Source organism: Pithys albifrons, chromosome 1 (genome assembly GCF_047495875.1).
Source record: "Pithys albifrons albifrons isolate INPA30051 chromosome 1, PitAlb_v1, whole genome shotgun sequence".
Classification (NCBI taxonomy): Eukaryota; Metazoa; Chordata; class Aves; order Passeriformes; family Thamnophilidae; genus Pithys; species Pithys albifrons.
Window position 1 is genome coordinate 84,155,322 of NC_092458.1, and position 18,983 is coordinate 84,174,304.

The 18,983-nt window shown below is 46.9% G+C and overlaps 2 protein-coding genes across 3 annotated transcripts in view; one reads left to right on the plus strand and one right to left on the minus strand.

The window, feature by feature from the left end:
* Positions 1-434: 434 nt before the first annotated feature.
* AAMDC (adipogenesis associated Mth938 domain containing) lies at positions 435-16,037 on the minus strand. Of its 2 annotated transcripts, none has more exons than XM_071556981.1 (4): positions 15,992-16,037; positions 10,577-10,727; positions 4,647-4,742; positions 435-3,904 (listed from the first exon to the last, which is right to left on the minus strand). In XM_071556981.1, the coding sequence occupies exons 2-4, from the start codon at positions 10,706-10,708 to the stop codon at positions 3,764-3,766; spliced, it is 369 nt and encodes a 122-aa protein (XP_071413082.1). In that variant the 5' UTR covers positions 10,709-10,727; positions 15,992-16,037; the 3' UTR covers positions 435-3,763. The 2 variants fall into 2 exon arrangements, with proteins under 2 accessions (XP_071413082.1, XP_071413072.1); XM_071556971.1 differs by lacking the exon at positions 15,992-16,037 and adding an exon at positions 11,184-11,396.
* Positions 16,038-16,287: 250 nt separating this feature from the next.
* Positions 16,288-18,983, plus strand: part of RSF1 (remodeling and spacing factor 1) — a 68,891-nt gene continuing 66,195 nt past the window's right edge. Inside the window, exon 1 of the mRNA XM_071556995.1 lies at positions 16,288-16,512. Within this exon, the coding sequence (XP_071413096.1) occupies positions 16,317-16,512 (196 nt within the window). The 5' untranslated portion in view covers positions 16,288-16,316. The remainder of the gene's footprint in view (positions 16,513-18,983) is intronic.

Below are 18,983 nucleotides of genomic sequence, written 5' to 3' on the forward strand. Positions count from 1 at the left end.
AGGAACACAGTGCCAGTACAGCTGCAGCCATAGGAGATTGAGCAATCTACAAAGGAAGGGGCAAATGATTTGCTAAAATCTAACAATGTTCAAACAGCTGACACCTCTGCATTGTACCTGGTTAGATGTAAGGGAAGAGGGTCAAGAATCTGGCAGAGCAAGGAAAAATCTGACCCCATGTGAAAGAGGTATGGCGTAGTGGTTTGAAAATGTGTTGTCCTATTTACCATTCACTTTAATTACACGTGGCATCTGTGTGTGGTGAAGCCCAGCTCTGAATGATTTTAATGGGAAATTTGTATTTAGATTGCTCAAGTTCACTGAAATTCATTAGGCCAATTTGCAAGTAAATAATAATTATCCAGTCAAGAGCTCTTAATAAAATGTATTGGGAATAAAGTTGAAGCCTACGAGACATTAACTCAGACCTGGTGTGGCTTTCACCTACTTTATTTTAAAAAGTACAAAACCCCTAAGTGGGCAGGTACACTCACTGCAAAAAGTACAAAGCAAGTTCTTGGAAAGACAGAAGAACTATGCAGGCATTTAAATCAGGACTGTATGACATCACTGAATTATGTGGATTGGAAAAGATCTCTAGGATCATTGAGTCCAACTCTTAACAGCCAAGCCCACTATTAAATCATGTCCCCAAATGCCACATCCACACATATTTTGAACATTTCCAGGGATGGTCACTCCACCACTTCCCCAGGCAGCCTGTTCCAATGCTTGACAACTCTTTTGGGGAAGAAATTATTCTTATATCCAGTCTAAAACTCCTCCGGGGCAACTTGAGGTTGCTTCCTCTTACCCTCTTTAGCAGTCTTGATAACCCAGCTCCCTCAGCTGCTCTTCGTAAGATTTGGACTGCACTGTACTGTGCAGGTCATCTTGGGTTCCAGCTCATGGAGATGGATCTCATCTGGAATCCTGCTTTGCTTGTCTCAGTTACAATCACTTCTTTCATCTTATTGCACTTGCATCTTCCATTTTATTCTTAGTAGCAGGCACCAGGAATGCAGAAAGGCTGTCTTTGCACTTCACAGTTTGTGAGTGCAATCAATTATCAGTGGGACTCCAAAATAAAGTTTGAAGGCTCATGGATGCCAGGCTTTGCACAAATCCTGCCTGATGTCCCTTAAAAATGCTGGTCATGTTGCATTCGGTGTGTCTGTGAGCCTTTTCCAGCCTGTTTGTCCTGGCTGCCAGCTCGCACATGCTGCTGCACAGAGATAAGGGCTGGGGACTGACCCGCTCCGTGGCAGAGCAGCTGGGGTGGAATCTTCTGGCTCCCGGCCCAGCCGCAGCTCGGCTTTAATTTCAGTGTGGGGTGGGAGTTCACTGCCTGCTGGGAGATAGTTTTCCTGGTGGGAGGCAGAGCAGTGGCGTATGTGAGAAATCCTGCCCTATAAAAGTGCATTCCCATGATTTTGGCGATGAGCCCGTAGTTTAACGAATTATTTATGGCTCTAGCTGAAAGCAGCAATTTAACAAGGTTTCTGGTTTGAGCTCTGGTGGAATTTTTGATGAATCAGTCCCAGCTGTTTCCACCATGTACCAAAGTAATTTCAGGCACCAAGAAGGAAATGGGGCTTTCAGTGGCTGGAGCAGCCCAAGTGGAGCAGATGCCTTTGTGGGAACTGACAACGCTGACTCAGGGAGCTGTGACGAGAGCAGCAAAAGAAAGACTTGCAGCAGATAATCTCCTTGTTGACTGAAATTTTGTACTGATGGTGGTGAAACGTAGCAGTTTGCCTTTCAAAACAAATTATTTCTTTGCACACTGCAGCTCCCTGCTTTGGAAGCGGAATCTTCTGTATCCTACAAGCTGCCAAATGAAGAATTAAGAGGCTGCAGCACAAAGCTGGGTAGGGCACACCTCTAAAAGTCACCTGGAAATGCAAAACAGGCTCTGCTCCTCTCATGCCTTTTGGGAGGACAAATCATGTAGCAGCACCAGTATGAGCCCACAGTTTTTCTCAAATGCAGGACCTGGGCTGAGCAGTTTTGGTGAAAGTGGCATCACCATAAAGGTGCCACATTAACATGAAAATATTAAAAAACAAGAACCTGCAGGAGAAAGATAAGGTGTTTGCTCAACTTCTCCCAATAGTGTAATGTGCATTTCTGTTTTTTAAATACTATAGTGTCCTCTGAACCAAAGCCTTACAAAGCTTCTTCAAGGCCAGAAAGCTCATAAAGTAACACAAATATATGAGAACAATCAGGAGAGTCAAACCACCTTCCCGGCAAGATAAACGTTTAATGCAAAAGGTCTTCACACTCTGTGGCTTGGAAGGAACTAGTTCTGGTGCTATTCCCTTGGGATGACCAGTCTTCTGGGTTAGTGGTTCACTTTCTACTTCACACCAGGCAAGTTATTCAGAAAAATACGATGAGCATTTTACCAGCTACTGCATCAGAGAACACAGATGCAGCTGGAAAGGCAGCTCCTGCTGGGCTAGATAAGACTTTGCCTCAAATATAGCTACAGAAAACATTGGTGTAATTAGAAGATTGCAAGATAAAACTTTCAAGTACTCACTTTCCCTTTGCATTTACACCACATTGTATTTTATCAGATAAAAGGGTTTAAATGATTACTACAGCAAATAAACAGAAAAGGAACATAGTATTTTTTGTGTCTTGGGGGAGCCATTGTGTTCTCATATCAGTCTAAGCCTCTCTGCTACTGCTTGGGTAGCGCCAAGGGCCTCAGGGCTTTAAAGCCTCATTTTTGTGCTTTCATTAATACACACAGAATTAATATGTACGGAACAAGAAGGAGTGAGCCTGGTGGGAAAAAAGATCTACAGTAGGCAACTTGTAACTGGCAATATTAATAGAAGCCCACCAAGAACAGCAACCAAGAGAACTTCTAAAATTTTCAGTGTAATAATATGCTTGTTGGCACAATGTTTAAATCATCAGATAATGATGACCAGCACTAATTCTCACATACTTCCCCAGCTTGACAGTAGCTCCTTGCTAGCAGCAGTTTAGACTGCTGCAACCTCCAACTTTCTAACACATCTTTCTGATCATTTTAAGCATGTAGGAACATCAGAAGAGGTATGTATTGGACAACTCAATCCTCACAACTGACAATTAATAAGAACATTCTTCTTATGTTTTGTAGATTTAATGTGTATACTGTGTAGACTTTTTTCCTCCTTCTCAGGTTCAACAAAAAATTTGAAAGTGTTACATTATGTGATGTAACGAATTAGCAAATATCCTGACTGAAGTCACCAGCAGGAGGCAAAGTTGCATGTTCTAGGTTTGCTTTTTAATTTTATTTTATTTTTAACTTATTTATCCAGTGGTGGTAAAGTGCTTCTTTACTGCTTCATATCTACCACCTGACTGTGCCCATCAGCTATCTTAGGGCTGCATTCCAATAGCCAATAATGTAATTTCGGGGCATTTTCTAATAAAAGTATTCAAAATATAATCTTCCAATTTAGTGAACAGGTGAAAAGTTAAGGAACCAGACTATGGCCACCCTTCAGAGGAAGGTTAGAGCAATCTTAATAATAGAAGGAAATTACTCTGTAATTAAATAGTTTCATTACCAGCCCCTTTTTGTGAGCCTTCGATTTATTTAAATCCTGAACTAATAAACTATCCTTGCATTTTAGATTGTTGGCACACAGATGCCTTGGCATAAAAGTTCCCACTCTGTTGGCTGTAATTTGAGTCAGCAGAGGCGTGTCCGTGATTTGGCTGCGGCCGGGGAAGGCGTAGTGAGTCCAACACTTCAGCAGGTTGAATGGAAAACTCCCCCCACTCTGACACCCTGAGCAGCCAGGGCGTTGTACTCCTCCACAGCCTTCTCCGTCTGCAGGACCAACACATCAATCCCATTCTTCTTCAGATAGTCCACGGTGGATGGTGGAACCTCAGAAGAGAAAAGGAAATGGGAAAAGCAAGCGTTAAGATTCTTTTCCCCTTGCACTGTAAGGCTTGGAGAAAAACAGGTACTGAGGTCGTTTGTGAAGCATCACTGAAGTAACTGCTAACAGCCAAAATGATAATATGCTCAGGTATTTCTAAGATTGATTTAACTTTTTCTCTTCAGTAAAGCTACTTTTATATCCACACCTCATATATCTCCTTAGCACAGTTTAAAATGCAGTCCTTTCTTGCAGAAATAAAACAAATTGGAGCTAAAGGTATTTAATCTACATACGGTGTTATTCATCCCACCAGAATACTAGAGAATTGCCTCTCATGAATTAAAGCTCAGCACTTCTGAGCTTTCTGTAGCCAGTTTATCTGCTGAAATGACACCCTGGCAACATTAGTAACAAAAATGCCTAATTATCAAAGTATTCACAGCAGGACACAGAGACAGTTCATCACCTATTACAGGAAGAGGGGACTAATGACATGCTGAAAAATTCTTGTTTCAGTTGCTCCTGTAGCAGATCATAAACCCTTCACTGCTTGACATTGATGCTAACTCAGAGGAGCTCAAATGATGTTTCTTTCAGTGGACCCCCGACAAAAGCTCAGTCATGCTAATCCTGAGTTTCTTCCCTCTCAGTAAAGCATCATCGATTTAATTCTTTTTTCCCTAATCAGAGGGAGAGGGAAAACAAACAGTTCTAGTTTATGCTTCTCACAGAACAAAAACCCACCTGCAAAGCCTCACTCATGCCACGACCAATCACCACCGTTTTAACCCCCTTCTTGACGACTTCTTCAAGGTCAGCAGGCTGCACTCCTGGAGAATGCTGAGTGTCAGGGAAGGAAAATAATAGTCAGGGTACTGACAGCATCAACCAGGAAAGCTGTGCCTGTATGTTCTGAAATTGTTCACAGAACAGCAGGGTAAATTAGCCACACTAAAGTGTAACAACAACCCTCTTTGCATATGCACAGTAGGTAACACTAGAAACTGAATAAGGTATTTTATATGCAGATGAAGGATGAGAATTAATCGATTTACAGCAGTAATTCCTTATTAAACCCTCAAAAATAACAAGATGCATTATACTTTTCTAAGACATTTATGTCTAACTACTGACATTTCATAAATATTAACATTCAAAGGTAAATCAATAAATGGCAACATATTTCTGTTTGATTTCAAATTAATAAAATCTTTTTGTAAGAAAGATTGTGGCAAGGCAAAGTTTACTCACTTTAAATACAAAGGGCTCATCAAATAATTACAATTATTATTTTCTTGTTTACTTTGCAAATCTCATTCACCAAAGAGGACTGAAATGTATTGGGTAGTTTAACTTCAGTCAACAGCTTCCATTTCTGCACTATTTTATGTTGAGAAAGGAATATTTGACACCAAACCCCTCAAAGAAAGAATTTTCACGTTACATTAACTGAGTTTTTCAAGAAGTACAGCCATTTCCTGCTAGGCCACTTTAAGCATATGAATCCATAAATACACCTTCAATGTTGGTATAAAACATTATTAATGTCACACTAATTCTCCTGGATTCAGTTTCTGTGTAGCTCCACAAGATACTGTACAACCTGTGGCTAGAATTTGGCCCCTCTTTGGTGTACATTTTTATTTTTAAACCATAAATATTAATTCTCCCCCTTTTTTAGTGGAATTCTCAAATTTTTTAGAGGTTGGAGATGAGTCTCACTTGAAGTAGGTAATGCCATGGTGGATTTGTGGAGAACAGAGCAGATAAGACACTTCAAGCTCAAACAAACAAATGAGCCCCTGAAGTTGCAGGTGAGGAAAGCCTTCCATGGTTGATTGCCACTTCCAATGAGTGCATTACACTTATTCCACAAGAAAGTCTTTACCTGGATGGTATCTGAAATTTCAGTAACAGAGATGATTCACCTTTATGGTTCACCAAGTTCATAGAATACCTCAAATTGGAAGGAATCCATGAGAATCACTCACAGGACCACCTTAAACTAAACTATAAGACTTGGGAGCATCATCCAGATGCTTCTTGAACTCTGATAAGCTTGCTCTGTGACCACTTCCCTGAGCAGCCTGTTCCAGTGCCCAACCACCCCCTCAGGGAAAAGCCTTATCCTAACATCCCATCTGAACTTCAACCAATGCAGCTTGACTCCATTTCCATGCGTCCTACTGATGGTCACCAGACACATCAGTACCTTCCCCGCACTGTCCCCTTTTTGGAAGCTGCAGACTGCAGTGAGGGCTCCCCTCAGCCTTCTCTTCATGTTGAACAAACCAGGTGGCCTCAGCTGCTTCTCATGTGTCTTACCCTCCCCCAGACCGCTTCCCACCTTGCTCACCCTCCTGGAAGAGGGATTCAGAGTCCAGAGCGGCCTCCTTTACACCACGGGACTGCCCTTAGCATGGTGTAAAGGAGAGCACTCTGGACTCTGAATCCCAAGGACCTGAGTTCCAGTCTCAGTGGGACCGTCCCCTGGCAGTTCAATGCCTCCCTGCCATCCCATCCCATCACATCTTGGATGCTCAGCAGGGTCAGCCCCGGTTAGTACCGGGTGCTGTGACAGTCCCGAGGACTTCCCTGTCACTGTCCAAGCTCGCTCGGCCGTGGCAAATGGACCTCAGGACTGAAACGGTGGGGCCAGTTCTGTGCACGCTGTGCCTCACCTAAAACATCCACTGTGCAGGCTGGAAGGGCACGTGGGGAGAGCCCTGCCCAGAGCTGTGTTCGCCAGGTCTGGCCATACATACATACACATACACACCCTCCTGGGAGCACAGTCTAACAGTCTGATGTCTTTCTTCTTTCTTGCACTGAGCTGCCCACAGCCCTCAAGGTGGGGCCACTCCAGTGCAGAGCGGAGTGGGACAAGCCCCTCCCTCAACTGTGCTGTGCTCGATGCACCCCAGGACACGTCTGGCCCTTTGGGCTGTCAGGGCCAAAAGCTGTCTGTGTTCCCTTGGTCCATTTACATTTGGTATCCTCACCTACAATGCAGAGGTCACTTCAACATTCAGAGCTGTCTCAGACCAAGTCACTGGAGGGAAGTTATAGCCAGGTGGGGGTTGGTCTCTTCTCCCAGGCACTCAGCAACAGGACAAGGGGGCACGGGCTCAAGCTCTGCCAGGGGAAACTTAAGTTGGAGCTCAGAAAAAAATTCTTTCCAGAGAGAGTAATCAGACATTGGAATGGGCTGCCCAGAGAGGGGGTGGATTCACCATCCCTGGAGGTTTTTAAGGTGAGATTGGCCATGGCACTGAGTGCCATGATCTGGTAAATGGACTGGAGTTGGACCAAGGGTTGGACTAGATATTCTCAGAGGTCTTTTCCAACCCAGTCGATTCCATGATTTTATGAAGTACATGTTTATGACAGAATAGACAATGCTCTTCCTTTGGGGATTTTAAAGTAGATTCAAAATTTAAGACAAAAAGAACAGAGAACTGGTGTGTTTTACTGCAAGTACAATAACTGGAATGTTAGGGAGGGTTTGCTGTCACATGCTTAGCACTCCTGAGACATTAAAGCCATGGAACAAAAGGATTTTCTTTGGTTACACCAGACACTTTGATGTGGGGCTTTCACAGGTTTTGTAAGATACCAGCATCACTAAAGGAAACATGCAATGTGATAGAATAAGTGTATCATTGCTAATTTGACAGCAGAATTTCTTCCCTATTCTGTTCTCTGGCCTTCATTTCAGGATACCCGTTTCTTTTCTTCTGCCATTAGCAGATGGCACTAAAATGCAGCCAGCCAGGGAGGGAGGCAGCCATTCATCCCCAAGGGTTAAGGCTGTAATAACTACCAGAGCTTAGTTACAGAACCTTGCAGGGCCAATTATATGATTTTCCTGATGAAAGAATGCTGTCCTAGACAGAAGTGTGATAGCACAGAAGGAAAGGAAACAATCTATTTCCAACTAGAGTGTGGGACATGACTGGCACTGCTTATTTCCCAGACTTCAGTTCCAGCTACGTCAGGAAAAACATCCTCAACAAAAGTAGGACACACTGTAGTCCATGGGAAACATGGGCAGCAAATCCACCTGTTGAACCCTTCTGTTTCCAACGCTGACCAGATTAACTGGTTCTTCTCAAGTTGGAGATGCAGTCTAGAAAAGCTTAGTTCTACTCTTAATATCTGTTGTTTGCTACTAATTTTGAAAGCAAATCACCAGTCTCCTCAGAGCTGCAAGGATAGGACTGACCTAAAGCAGGAGCTTTGCAAGTGACAAACCCTAAACAGGTATTTTTTACTTCCTGATTATATAAAAAGGATGCCAGAAAACCTACCTTTCCAAAGAACCACTATATTTTTTCTTCTCCAATTTTAATTATTTTAATTTAACACACACTTGTTTATTGTTTATTATTGTTTCATTTGGAAAACTCCTCTGAAGACTTATGGATTTAAAGATTTTACCTGTGACATGAAGACATTCTTTGTTAGAAACTTCCACAAGACTTTCTAAATGTCAGTAAGTGCTTATAAGCTGAAACTAAAGTTTTTCAGTGGTTGGAATGAATACCAAAATGTGGTTGAGCTGGGAACGAGCTGGGGACTTTTCAGCTACCATTATCTGTTCTGCTTCTGCAGGCACATGCATATAAACCAGGAAAACAACACAGTCAAACAGTGACTCTCAGCACACAACCCAGCCCATATAATCAGACCATAAGGGAAATACATTTTAAAAGGTTGCATACACAGCACCCTTCCTCTCTGCAAGGTGCAGATATCATTGCATGACAGCACCACCTTTCTCTTGGCATTAAGTACTTGGCATAAACTGACGGGTTCTGTTCCCCCAAAGGTTACAGTTGAAGTTCCAAAACCAAGCGTACTGCACTTCCTCTTGTGTCAAAATGAATTCAACAGAGTTGTATCCTCTGTGTGGATACAGCTGCAGGTGCTGGATCTAAGTCCTGGTCAGTACACAGCTCTTTTGTGCATTAACTTCAGCTTTGAATCATAGAATCAATTGGGTTGGAAAAGACCTCCGAGATCATCAAGTCCAACCCTTGGTCCAACTGCAGTCCCTTTACCAGATCATGGCACTCAGGGCCATGGCCAATCTCACCTTAAAAACCTCCAGGGATGAGGAATCCACCACCTCTCTGGGCAGCCCATTCCAATGCCTGATTACTCTCTCTGGAAAGAATTTTTCTCTGATCTCCAACTTAAATTTCCCCTGGCAGAGCTTGAGCCTGTGCCCCCTTGTCCTATTGCTGAGTGCCTGAGAGAAGAGACCAACCCCCACCTGGCTAGAACTTCCCTTCAGGTAGTTCTAGACAGTGAGGAGGTCACCTCTGAGCCTCCTCTTCTCCAGGCTAAACAACCCCAGATCCCTCAGCCTCTCCCCACAGGACTTGTGCTCCAGTCCCTTCACCAGCCTTGTTGCTCTTCTCTGGACCCGTTCCAGCACCTCAATATCCTTCCTGAACTGAGGGGCCCAGAACTGAACACAACACTCAAGGTGTGGCCTCACCAATGCAGAGTACAGGGGAAGGATCACTTGAAAGTGTAGATCCCAGTGCAAGCCTTAATATGGGGAGAACTACCAACACCGACTTCCTAATGCAACAGAGGCTAAATGTTCTAAATCTGGAACATCAATACTGTTCCAGGCACTTTTATACAATTCTGATTGCATTCACATACAAACCTTAAAAATTACAAGAGCAAGCACTTAGTATATGGCTTCCAAGAGGAGTCACTGTGTGGTTAACCAGATTGAGCTTTTCTCAGAGAAACTAATACATATGACACTGTATCTGCATATTTTTCCTCTGCAAAAAGTACAAGAGACCCCAAGGAAAAGAATATAAACTAAACCACATGCATTGTTGTCTTTCAAACATGTAAGGTCAGTGACTGTTGATTTACTTCTTATAATTTCTTCTCCTATCTCACTCTAGACAACTTTTGTTTATACAGTCTGACGAGAGGTTGCTACCAGCATCTTATGACAACTGCACTCTGAGCAAGACGCAGAATGTTGTTTGAGAGCTGTAAGGTTTGTGATTGTTGTCGGGCCAGGGTCGCTGGGGGGACTCAAGGCAACAGTTGCTACACGCTATTGCATGTACATATGGCCAGACTTGGCGAATGCAGATTTGGGCAGGGCTCTCCCCACGTGCCCTTCCAGCCTGCACAGTGGATTTTTTAGGTGAGGCACAGCGTGCACAGAACTGGCCCCACCGTTTCAGTCCTGAGGTCCATCTGCCACGGCCGAGCGAGCTTGGACAGTGACAGGGAAGTCCTCGGGACTGTCACAGCACCCAGTACTAACCGGGGCTGACCCTGCTGAGCATCCGAGATGTGACGGGATGGAATGGCAGGGAGGCATTGAACTGCCAGGGAACGGTCCCACTGAGACTGGAACTCAGGTCCTTGGGATTCGGAGTCTAGAGTGCTCTCCTTTACACCATGGGACCGCCCGTGCTGTTGCATGTAGGACATTGTGCATCTGCAGCCCTCTGACATCTCCACACAAGTCACCTCCAAAACGTACACTCAATTCCTCCCAGGGAAGTCTAATGGCTAGGTGAAAGAAAAAGGCAGCTTGCTAAATTTCTAGCTGGAACTTCAACACTGTACTCTGCACAGCTCTCAGAGTCCTGTTTTAAATGCAGGGCAGTAAACAGCAAACTCACATTAGTCCCAGTTTCTCGCCAATCCCAGGTTCGGCTTCCTCCTGGCCACACTTTACAGTCCTTATATGTTGTGGGGCAGCCTTTCACCTTCATCTGACCCCAAGAAAGGGAAGCAATTTCAGGGGAAGACATCACAAAGTTGAACCGAAGTCTGGAAAAAGGATATTTAATACATAACATCAGGCCAACATATGCAGCACATTAATAAAAATGTAAAATTCTGTCCTTGCCTCAAGGAGCTAGGAAGGAAATGCTATTACAGACTGTACCCATGTGATTTTGTGACAACAAACTTGAACTGAGGATCAGCAGATTTGGTGAATTATCATTGCTCTTGAAGATTTTGGGCAGGACTTTGGGCAAATCATTTTACATTTTAAATCTGTACAAGTATTGGGTGTTCAACTTTAAAAACTATCAACAGGGATCAGGTCCCAGAATATCCTCCAGATCTGGGTTTTAATCTTCTCCTTAAAATGTAAAATGAATCACAGAATCATAGAATTGATTGGGTTGGAAAAGACCTCCGAGATCATCAAGTCCAACCCTTGCTCCAACTCTAGTCCCTTTACCAGATCATGGCACTCAGTGCCATGGCCAATCTTACCTTAAAAACCTCCAGGGATGAGGAATCCACCACCTCTCTGGGCAGGCCATACCAATGCCTGATTACTCTCTCTGGAAAGAATTTTTTTCTGATCTCCAACTTAAATTTCCCCTGGCAGAGCTTGAGCCTGTGCCCCCTTGTCCTATTGCTGAGTGCCTGGGAGAAGAGACCAACCCCCACCTGGCCATAACTTCCCTTCAGGTAGTTCTAGACAGTGATGAGGTCACCTCTGAGCCTCCTCTTCTCCAGGCTAAACAACCCCAGCTCCCTCAGCCTCTCCCCACAGAACTTGTGCTCCAGTTCCTTCACCAGCCTTGTTGCTCTTCTCTGGACCTGCTCGAGCACCAGATGACAATAATTTCCTAAAATATCAGAGATCTATATTATTACTTTGGCCACCTCACTGAAGTTGTGAGGTTAAAAAGAAATGAGAAACAAACAAACCCAGCAGAAAAGCCATGAACCAGACAGTGGCACTGCCATATTGCTGTAGCAAACAAGACTTTCAGGGGTGCAAAGGGGTCAAGCCACCTTCTTTCCTCAGGCACTCATGACAGAGGCCACGTGTCCCAGGATAGTCATACACCCAAATAACAACTTGTCTAATTGTTTGACCTGTCTCCATTGTTTCAACTTAAATCCATTATTTCTAATCCTTTCTGTTGGGGACAAATAGAACAGCTTAATTTTTGCTTTTTTTACCTTTTTTTTTTTTGTTTTGTTTTCTTGAGGATTTCACTCAATATTTTTTCCTCCTTTCATTTAGATCAAACAAACCTCACTTCCCTTCAGTCATGTTTTCTAAATCTCTGCTTATTTCCTCCTTTTTTTCCTTTGGCAGCCAGCAACTGGTACACATCTTTCTTTGATGTCTGTTGCCTAGCAGGAGACAGAGCCTTATCAGTGCTGCTGGAGACGGACCCTGCTTTTCGGTGTGATGTTTGGATCTGCAGTCACAGCCACTGCTGGGCACCACCAGGGCAGGGACTGCCTCACAAGGCACCGTGTCATCTCCCCACAGAACCTTCCACCCTCACATTTCCCTCACATTGCTGGTGTGATTCTGGCAGTAGACAAAAAGAGAGGAATCACAGGGTGATGGTACCCTGGAAGTGTGTTGGACGAGCATGGCAGGCTACTGACATGTCTCAAGGGTAGAGTCACCTTTCTGTCTGTTAAAGGTTCAAACACAGGAAGGTGGTGTTGGGAGGAGCACCCACAGAGAATTTTTCTTACCCTACCAACACAAAGGTTTGGGCTTGGAGTGCCAGGACTGAGGACAAAAGATGGCTGATGACTTTCAGGTTCCAGCTGAATGGTGGGATGCAGGTGATAAACAGAACCCCAGCACCTGGGGGTGGGGAGAGGTTTTTTTCCCTGTGTGCTGGCTGGACTTTTAGGGGGTTTTTTGGGGGCAGCTGCAGAAAAAAGAGCCACTGCTTGCTGGTGAGAGCTCTTTTTCTGGCTCTGCTCTTTGCTTTTCCCCCTCCACCTCTGGGCACCCTGAGCTTCAGAGAGAGAGAGAGAGAGTCACGGCTTCTTCGGGACACACTGCAGACCTTTTTTTATTCCTGGGTTCTGACTTAGACTGCAAGAAGATTCCTGGGAATTATCACCATTCCTCCACTCCCAGATTTTCCTTTTTTTTTGAACAAAGGACAAGGAGAGAGAGAGAGAGAGAGTCTGCTTTTCCTCCACGAAAAAGGCTCCATCCTGTACCATGTGAATGTTCACTCCTTGTCTCTGCCTCGCTGGGAAAAGACTGAGGATTCACCTCGCAGCCAGCCAAGGTGTGACACTGACACTGTCCATAAATACAACTGCTACAGGCGGAACTTACTGGTTTTTTGATTTGTTTTTTTTTGGGGGGGAAGGGGGGTGTTGTCTTTTTTTTTTGTGCTGGGGGAGTAGTTTGCTCTGGTCTGTTTACAGTTATATCTGTATCTGCATATAAATGTATATATATAGTAGTTAAGAACAGTCATCCTTCTTATATCCATTTTCTAATTAAAGTTCTTTTTTTTTTCTTAAATTTAATAAGGAGTGATGTGATTATTGAGGAGGAATCCTCTCCTCTGGTTTTTGGTAAACATTTTGGTTTTCCCTCAAACTAGGACACCTGGTCTGAAATCCACATTATGAAGAGCAGTAAAGAGGTTCCACCATGGGCTACTCCAGAAAATCTCACATCCTTCCAGATACACAGATGATCATCCTTTACTTTTCGGTTAAATTCACCAGGAATTTAGTTGTTTAAATTCATCATAGGAACCCTGGTGGCACAGATTGAAGGCACTGCCCTTGCAGAAGAGAAATCTTTGGAGGTTCAGGCTTCCAGCCCTCCCGAAACTTCCCTTCCCATCTTGCACATGCTACAACAGACACAGCACAGCCAGACAGGACACACTCTCTTTGGATTGCCAGGAGTGGATCTCAGTATCCCGCTTAAAGGAAAAAACGCAGTATTTGGGATTCAGCACAGGACTCAGTTTGCCAGAGGTGCTTCTCACACAGGATAGTGGGGCAATTAATTCTTTTCCTTTTTGCTCCTGTATGGAGTGAGTGGCACATGTGTCCTGCCGAACAGGAAGCCAGGCAGGCAGCTGTGGGGGACTGAAACTTGCTTGGATTCCGTACATCCTTGCTTGGATTCCATATATTCTACATTCCCTTATCACACACTCACGATGGAATGGATTCAAACAAAGGTTTGTAAGATTCTTTCTCCAAAAGGCTGCCTGAAGGGAGATCATAGCAGAAGAAATAACCAGCAGCAGTCCCAGCAAAATGAAATCGAAGAGTAAAGGCTGAATAAACTACCAGGCTCTGAAGAATGAAAATAATTTTCCCCTGTGCCACTTTCGAGAGGAAATGGTAGAATTAGACCTGGAGGTTTAGGCAGAAACAAATGAATGATAAAATTATCAGGAATATCAGCTTTCCCAATACAAACAGTATCACAAGGCTGGAGCTGTGCAACCAAACAGGCATAAACTGCAAATGGGAGAGCAAGGATTCCATGCCATCATTTTCCAAACAGCATGAAAATAAGTAAACAGCAGAAATGAAGAAACAAAACTCACACAGCATAAATAAAAATTGGTAATTAAAACTATTTCCCATAATACTGCCAGAGAATAGCAGCAAGGTCAGGTAATTTGAATAAATAAGAGGATCTCAGATTAGAGTAAGAATGAACTTATTGACAGGAACTTTGGACATCCTTTGATGGTCCAATCACCAAAGAGTAGGAAAATAGCTCTTGGACAAATTATTTTTTTAAAATTATTGACTGTGAGAAATGTACAGGAACACTTAAGAAAAAGGAGACTTTGAACCAAATGACTTGCATGTACACCCTAAAATAGCAATTTCTGTAAGCTGAAATAGTCCAAGCACACAGAGACAAGGAGGAGAAACGGTTCAAGGCTCTATAAGCAAAGTCACAAGAATTTAAAAACATCAGAAACATCAGGAAGCAGAACTTTAAAGGAGGCAAAATCCAAGTTTATGCCAGGAGACTATACTGAAAGAGAGAAAGCAGTGGCAAAGGATGGCAGAAGACAAAAGCAGTTGAAAACAAAATGGAAGGAACTTGAGACTGAAGTGCAGTCAGGCAAACCGGTGTATTTGAAGGCTGCCAGCACACCTGCCTTCTGCTTCTGAGCATTCCCCAGCAGCAACAAGCAGGATAAAAGCGGTGAATGGGAGCAGTGCACCAAGTAATACTTTATTGAGACACTGCAGAAGGAAAACGTTTCATAAAATCCAAAGGGCAACCCGAGACCAAAGAGGATAAAAGTGACAGAGTAAATTGGTGTACGTGAAGTTTTGGGGAGAACAAACTCCTGTGAGGAGTCAGAAGACGACAAGGTGGTTCTGCAGCGTTGCCGGGAACAGGGTCAGGAGGGGGAGGGGGAGACCTTCCATCCATCCCGGGAGAGGCAGGTCAGGATTAGAAACTGACAGAGACAAGGCACGTGGAAAGGCCGGGAGAAATTTAAGAGAGCTGCGTAGGGAGGAGGAAGGAGTGAAGTTTGTGAAGGAAGAACACATATTGTGGGAATTCGGCAATCCCATTTCTCTGGGGAGCCTGGTCAAGGCGAGTTAATGGGAGAGCCCGTGGTGGAAGGGAGTGCTGGGAAGAGAAGAGGGGGGGAAGACAGCAGTTTGGGAAGGCGGTGGGGAGAAGGAGGCAAGGACAGAGAACCCAGGGAAGCACCACGGGCTGGAGTGGGAGGAAAGGGAAGGGAGACCCCGAAACATGGCCTTGCATGACGGGGAACAAGGACCGGGACCGGAACCCGAATCGGGGCGGGAACCAGAACAGGGACTCGAATCGGGACCGGCAGCGTGACAAGGACCAGGACCAGGACCAGTACCAGTCCAGGGACCGGAATCGGGACCCGAACCAGGACGGGGACCCGAATCGAGACCGGCAGAGTGACAAGGACCAGGACCGTGATCAGGACCGGGACGGGGACCAGGACCAGAACGGGGACCGGGACCCGAATCGGGAAGGCAGCGTAAGAAGGACCGCGGCCAGGACCGGGACCAGGACCAGGACCGGGACCGGGACCAGGACCGGGACGGGGACCGGAATAGGGACCGGAACCGGGATAAGGACCCGAATCGGGACCGGTAGCGTGACAAAGACCAGGACCAGGATCGTGACCACGATCAGGACGGTGACCAGAACCAGGACCCGAATGGGGACCGGCAGCGTGACAAGGGCTGGGACCAGGACCGGGACGCGACAGCCCCGGCGCGGGCCCCCCCCCCGCCTTCCCCCGCACGCCCGCACTCACCGCCCCTCGCGCGCGACCCCGACTGGCGCCGCCCCCACAGAGAGGGGGCGGGGCCTCCCCGCCGCCGCGCTCTTATTGGCCCGCGCTCCCTGCCGGCCCGGCTCCGATTGGCCATCCACACGTCCCCGCCCCGCCTCGGCCCCGCCCCGTTGTGGTTCCCCCGCGCGGCGCGCGGCGGGGCGGGTCCGGCTCGCGCCACCGCCCCCTGCCCGCCCTCCCGCCCCGCCTGCCCCGGCGCGGTGCATTGTGGGGCAGCGGCGCCCGGCCCGGCAGCGCCCCCCCCCCCCCTCCCCCTCCCCAGCTCCTTCTCCATCCCCGGTCCAAGATGGCGGCGGCGGCTCCTGCGGCCCCATCCCCGCCGCCCCCTGCCCCGCCGGGCCCCCGCTGCCCGGGCTCCTGGCCCAACTTCGCCGTCGTCTGCTCCTTCCTCGAGCGCTACGGGGCCCTGCTGGACCTGCCCGAGCTGCCCTTCCCCGAGCTGGAGCGTGTCCTGCAGCCGCCGCAGGAGCCCGGAGACCAGGGTGAGCGACCGCGACACGTCCCCCCCGCCCGCCACGGGGCGGCCGGGCTGGCTGAGGGGGCCCGGGGGCGGGGGGGGCCGGGGCTGTTCCCCCCCCGCCTCCTCCCGGCCCCGGGGGTGGAGCGCGCTCAGGGAGAGGAGGGGCCTGGGATTCCCGGGGGGAGGGGAGCCCTCTCTCCCTGCTTTTTTTAGGGGGGAGCAGGGATTTGGGGAGGGGGGAGGCCTCTCCCCCCACGGTGGGGCACGGGAAGGAGATGGGGGACTCCTCCCCGCTCCCGCCTGTGACCCCCTCCGGCCCTCCCTCCCTGCCCCCCCCGGTTTGGGTTCCCTGGGCTCGTTCCCGAGATCTTTGCGGGTGGGACTCCTTGCAGAAAGGGGGGATAAGCTGAAATAACTATTTTCGTTCATCTTGGCGCTGGCAGCCTCTGTGTCTGCCATTCCTTCCCCTCCCCGCAGCTCGAGGGTCGCCTCGCAGACCCCCCACCCCATAGATCTGATATATCTGTCCGGTTCTGCTTCTCCCCGGAAACAAGGAGGGAACACACACACAGAGGAGGGAATGTCTTGATGCCCAGTGTCCCCCCTTTCCTCTCTGTGTATGCGGGATGAGGAATGGGGGGCACGGGGAGGCCCCGAGCCCTGCTGTGGCCGCCTCCTCCCCCCAGACACAGCCAGCCATTGTGTGCCACCTCCATCCCTCGGCTCTCCCCTCCTCCCTCATCCCTCTGGAGTGCGGGGGGGATAAGCTGTGGCTGCTCCCCCGCCGCCACCTGAGACGTGCGAGGTGGAGGGATGGGTTATGCACTCCGCTGTTTGCTTTCGAGCTGCTCCTCCTCTCCTTCCCTCCCCTCTCCTCTCTCTCTCCAGCAGAGGTTTGGTTGCCTGACTCTCTCTAATTCCAGCCCCCCGCGATGGATGCGGGAGGGCCCGGGCCGCGGGAGCAGCCTGGGGAGGGAAGGAGGGCTGTGTGGAGGCGGCCGTAGGAATACAGAGGGGAGGGAGCTTGTTGCTCTTGATCTCTTGTCTCTGTTATTCGCCTGGTTGTTGCCTCTGCACTCTTGCCACATCGGGCGCCCGTGGAGCTCACGGCGCATGCCCGGCAAGGCCCTTGGAAACTTCCTGCTGCTGGAGAATCCCATCCCGGGGCTGCTCTGCTCCAGCAGCTCCTGCTTTCTCTCCTCCTTCCCCAGCAAACCCACCCTGTCTGCGTCGGGGAAAGGGGTGTGTGCGATTCAATCGGTGTGTAGGTGTTTCCTCATGCAAAGGAAGTTGCGTTCTGCCAAGTGCAGATGTCCTGTCAGTGAGTTCAAAACATAATGAAATAAAACCTCATCACTGTCCAGAACTACCTGAAGGGAAGTTCTAGCCAGGTGGGGGTTGGTCTCTTCTCCCAGGCACTCAGCAATAGGACAAGGGGGCATGGGCTCAAGCTCTGCCAGGGGAAATTGAAGTTGGAGATCAGAAACAAATTCTTTCCAGAGAGAGCAATCAGGCATTGGAATGGGCTGCCCAGAGAGGTGGTGGATTCCCCATCCCTGGAGGTTTTTAAACTGAGATTGGATGTGGCACTGAGTGCCATGATCTGGTAAATGGACTGGAGTTGGACCAAGGGTTGGACTTGATGATCTCAGAGGTCTTTTCCAACCCAATTGATTCTGTGATTCTAATGTGTTGTCTTCTCATGTTGTCTGGTGCCTAGTCCATATGAAAAGAAAAGACAGCTGAAATCCACAAACTTCTTACAACAGATTTAACTTTCTGGAAAATATATATTTGTATTCGATTCCCCACAACTCCTCCTGTATCTCTTGCTACATAAAGGACTCATTAGAAAAAAACGTAGTTTTGCTAAACTGTTGCAAAACTTATTCATAAAAATCACCAACACACTTAAAAGTTTGAATTTTTAATAAAAATAATCCCTTTAAAGTAAGGTCTGTAAGAAAACCTGTGCTTTTACTGTGGGACACCCAGTGTCAATGGGTGTGCAGGAGTAAATTTTTGTTGTGAAATGCAGAATAAATTAAACTGAAAAGTTGAGATAGAGACCTGTGTTCTAAGTATATATGGGTTTGATTTAAAAAATAATCCTGGTGACTTTACTTGCATGATATGAGGAGAGGTTGTCAATAGGATAATGTCTACTGCATAACCCTTTTCTGAAAAAGTTTCTAATTATTTGCATTGTGAGTTGATTTGTTGTTTGCCAAATTTTTAAACTTTTCTCTGCTTGTATTTTCTGTTTGTTTTTTTCCCTTCCTATTTGGCAGAGGTGGGTTCTTCTCCCCTCTCAGATGGGAGGAGATGCAGCTTCTGAAAATGTAATCTCCAAAGTGCTGGGTTTTTTCTTGTATCTGGTGTAGATGATGTATTTTGTTGCATTTTCTCATCTCTAAGAAAGTGTGGAGGTGTGAATCCCAAACTTGGGTGATTCCTGACTCTGTCTGGTAACTGGTGTGACAGGGGTTTCCT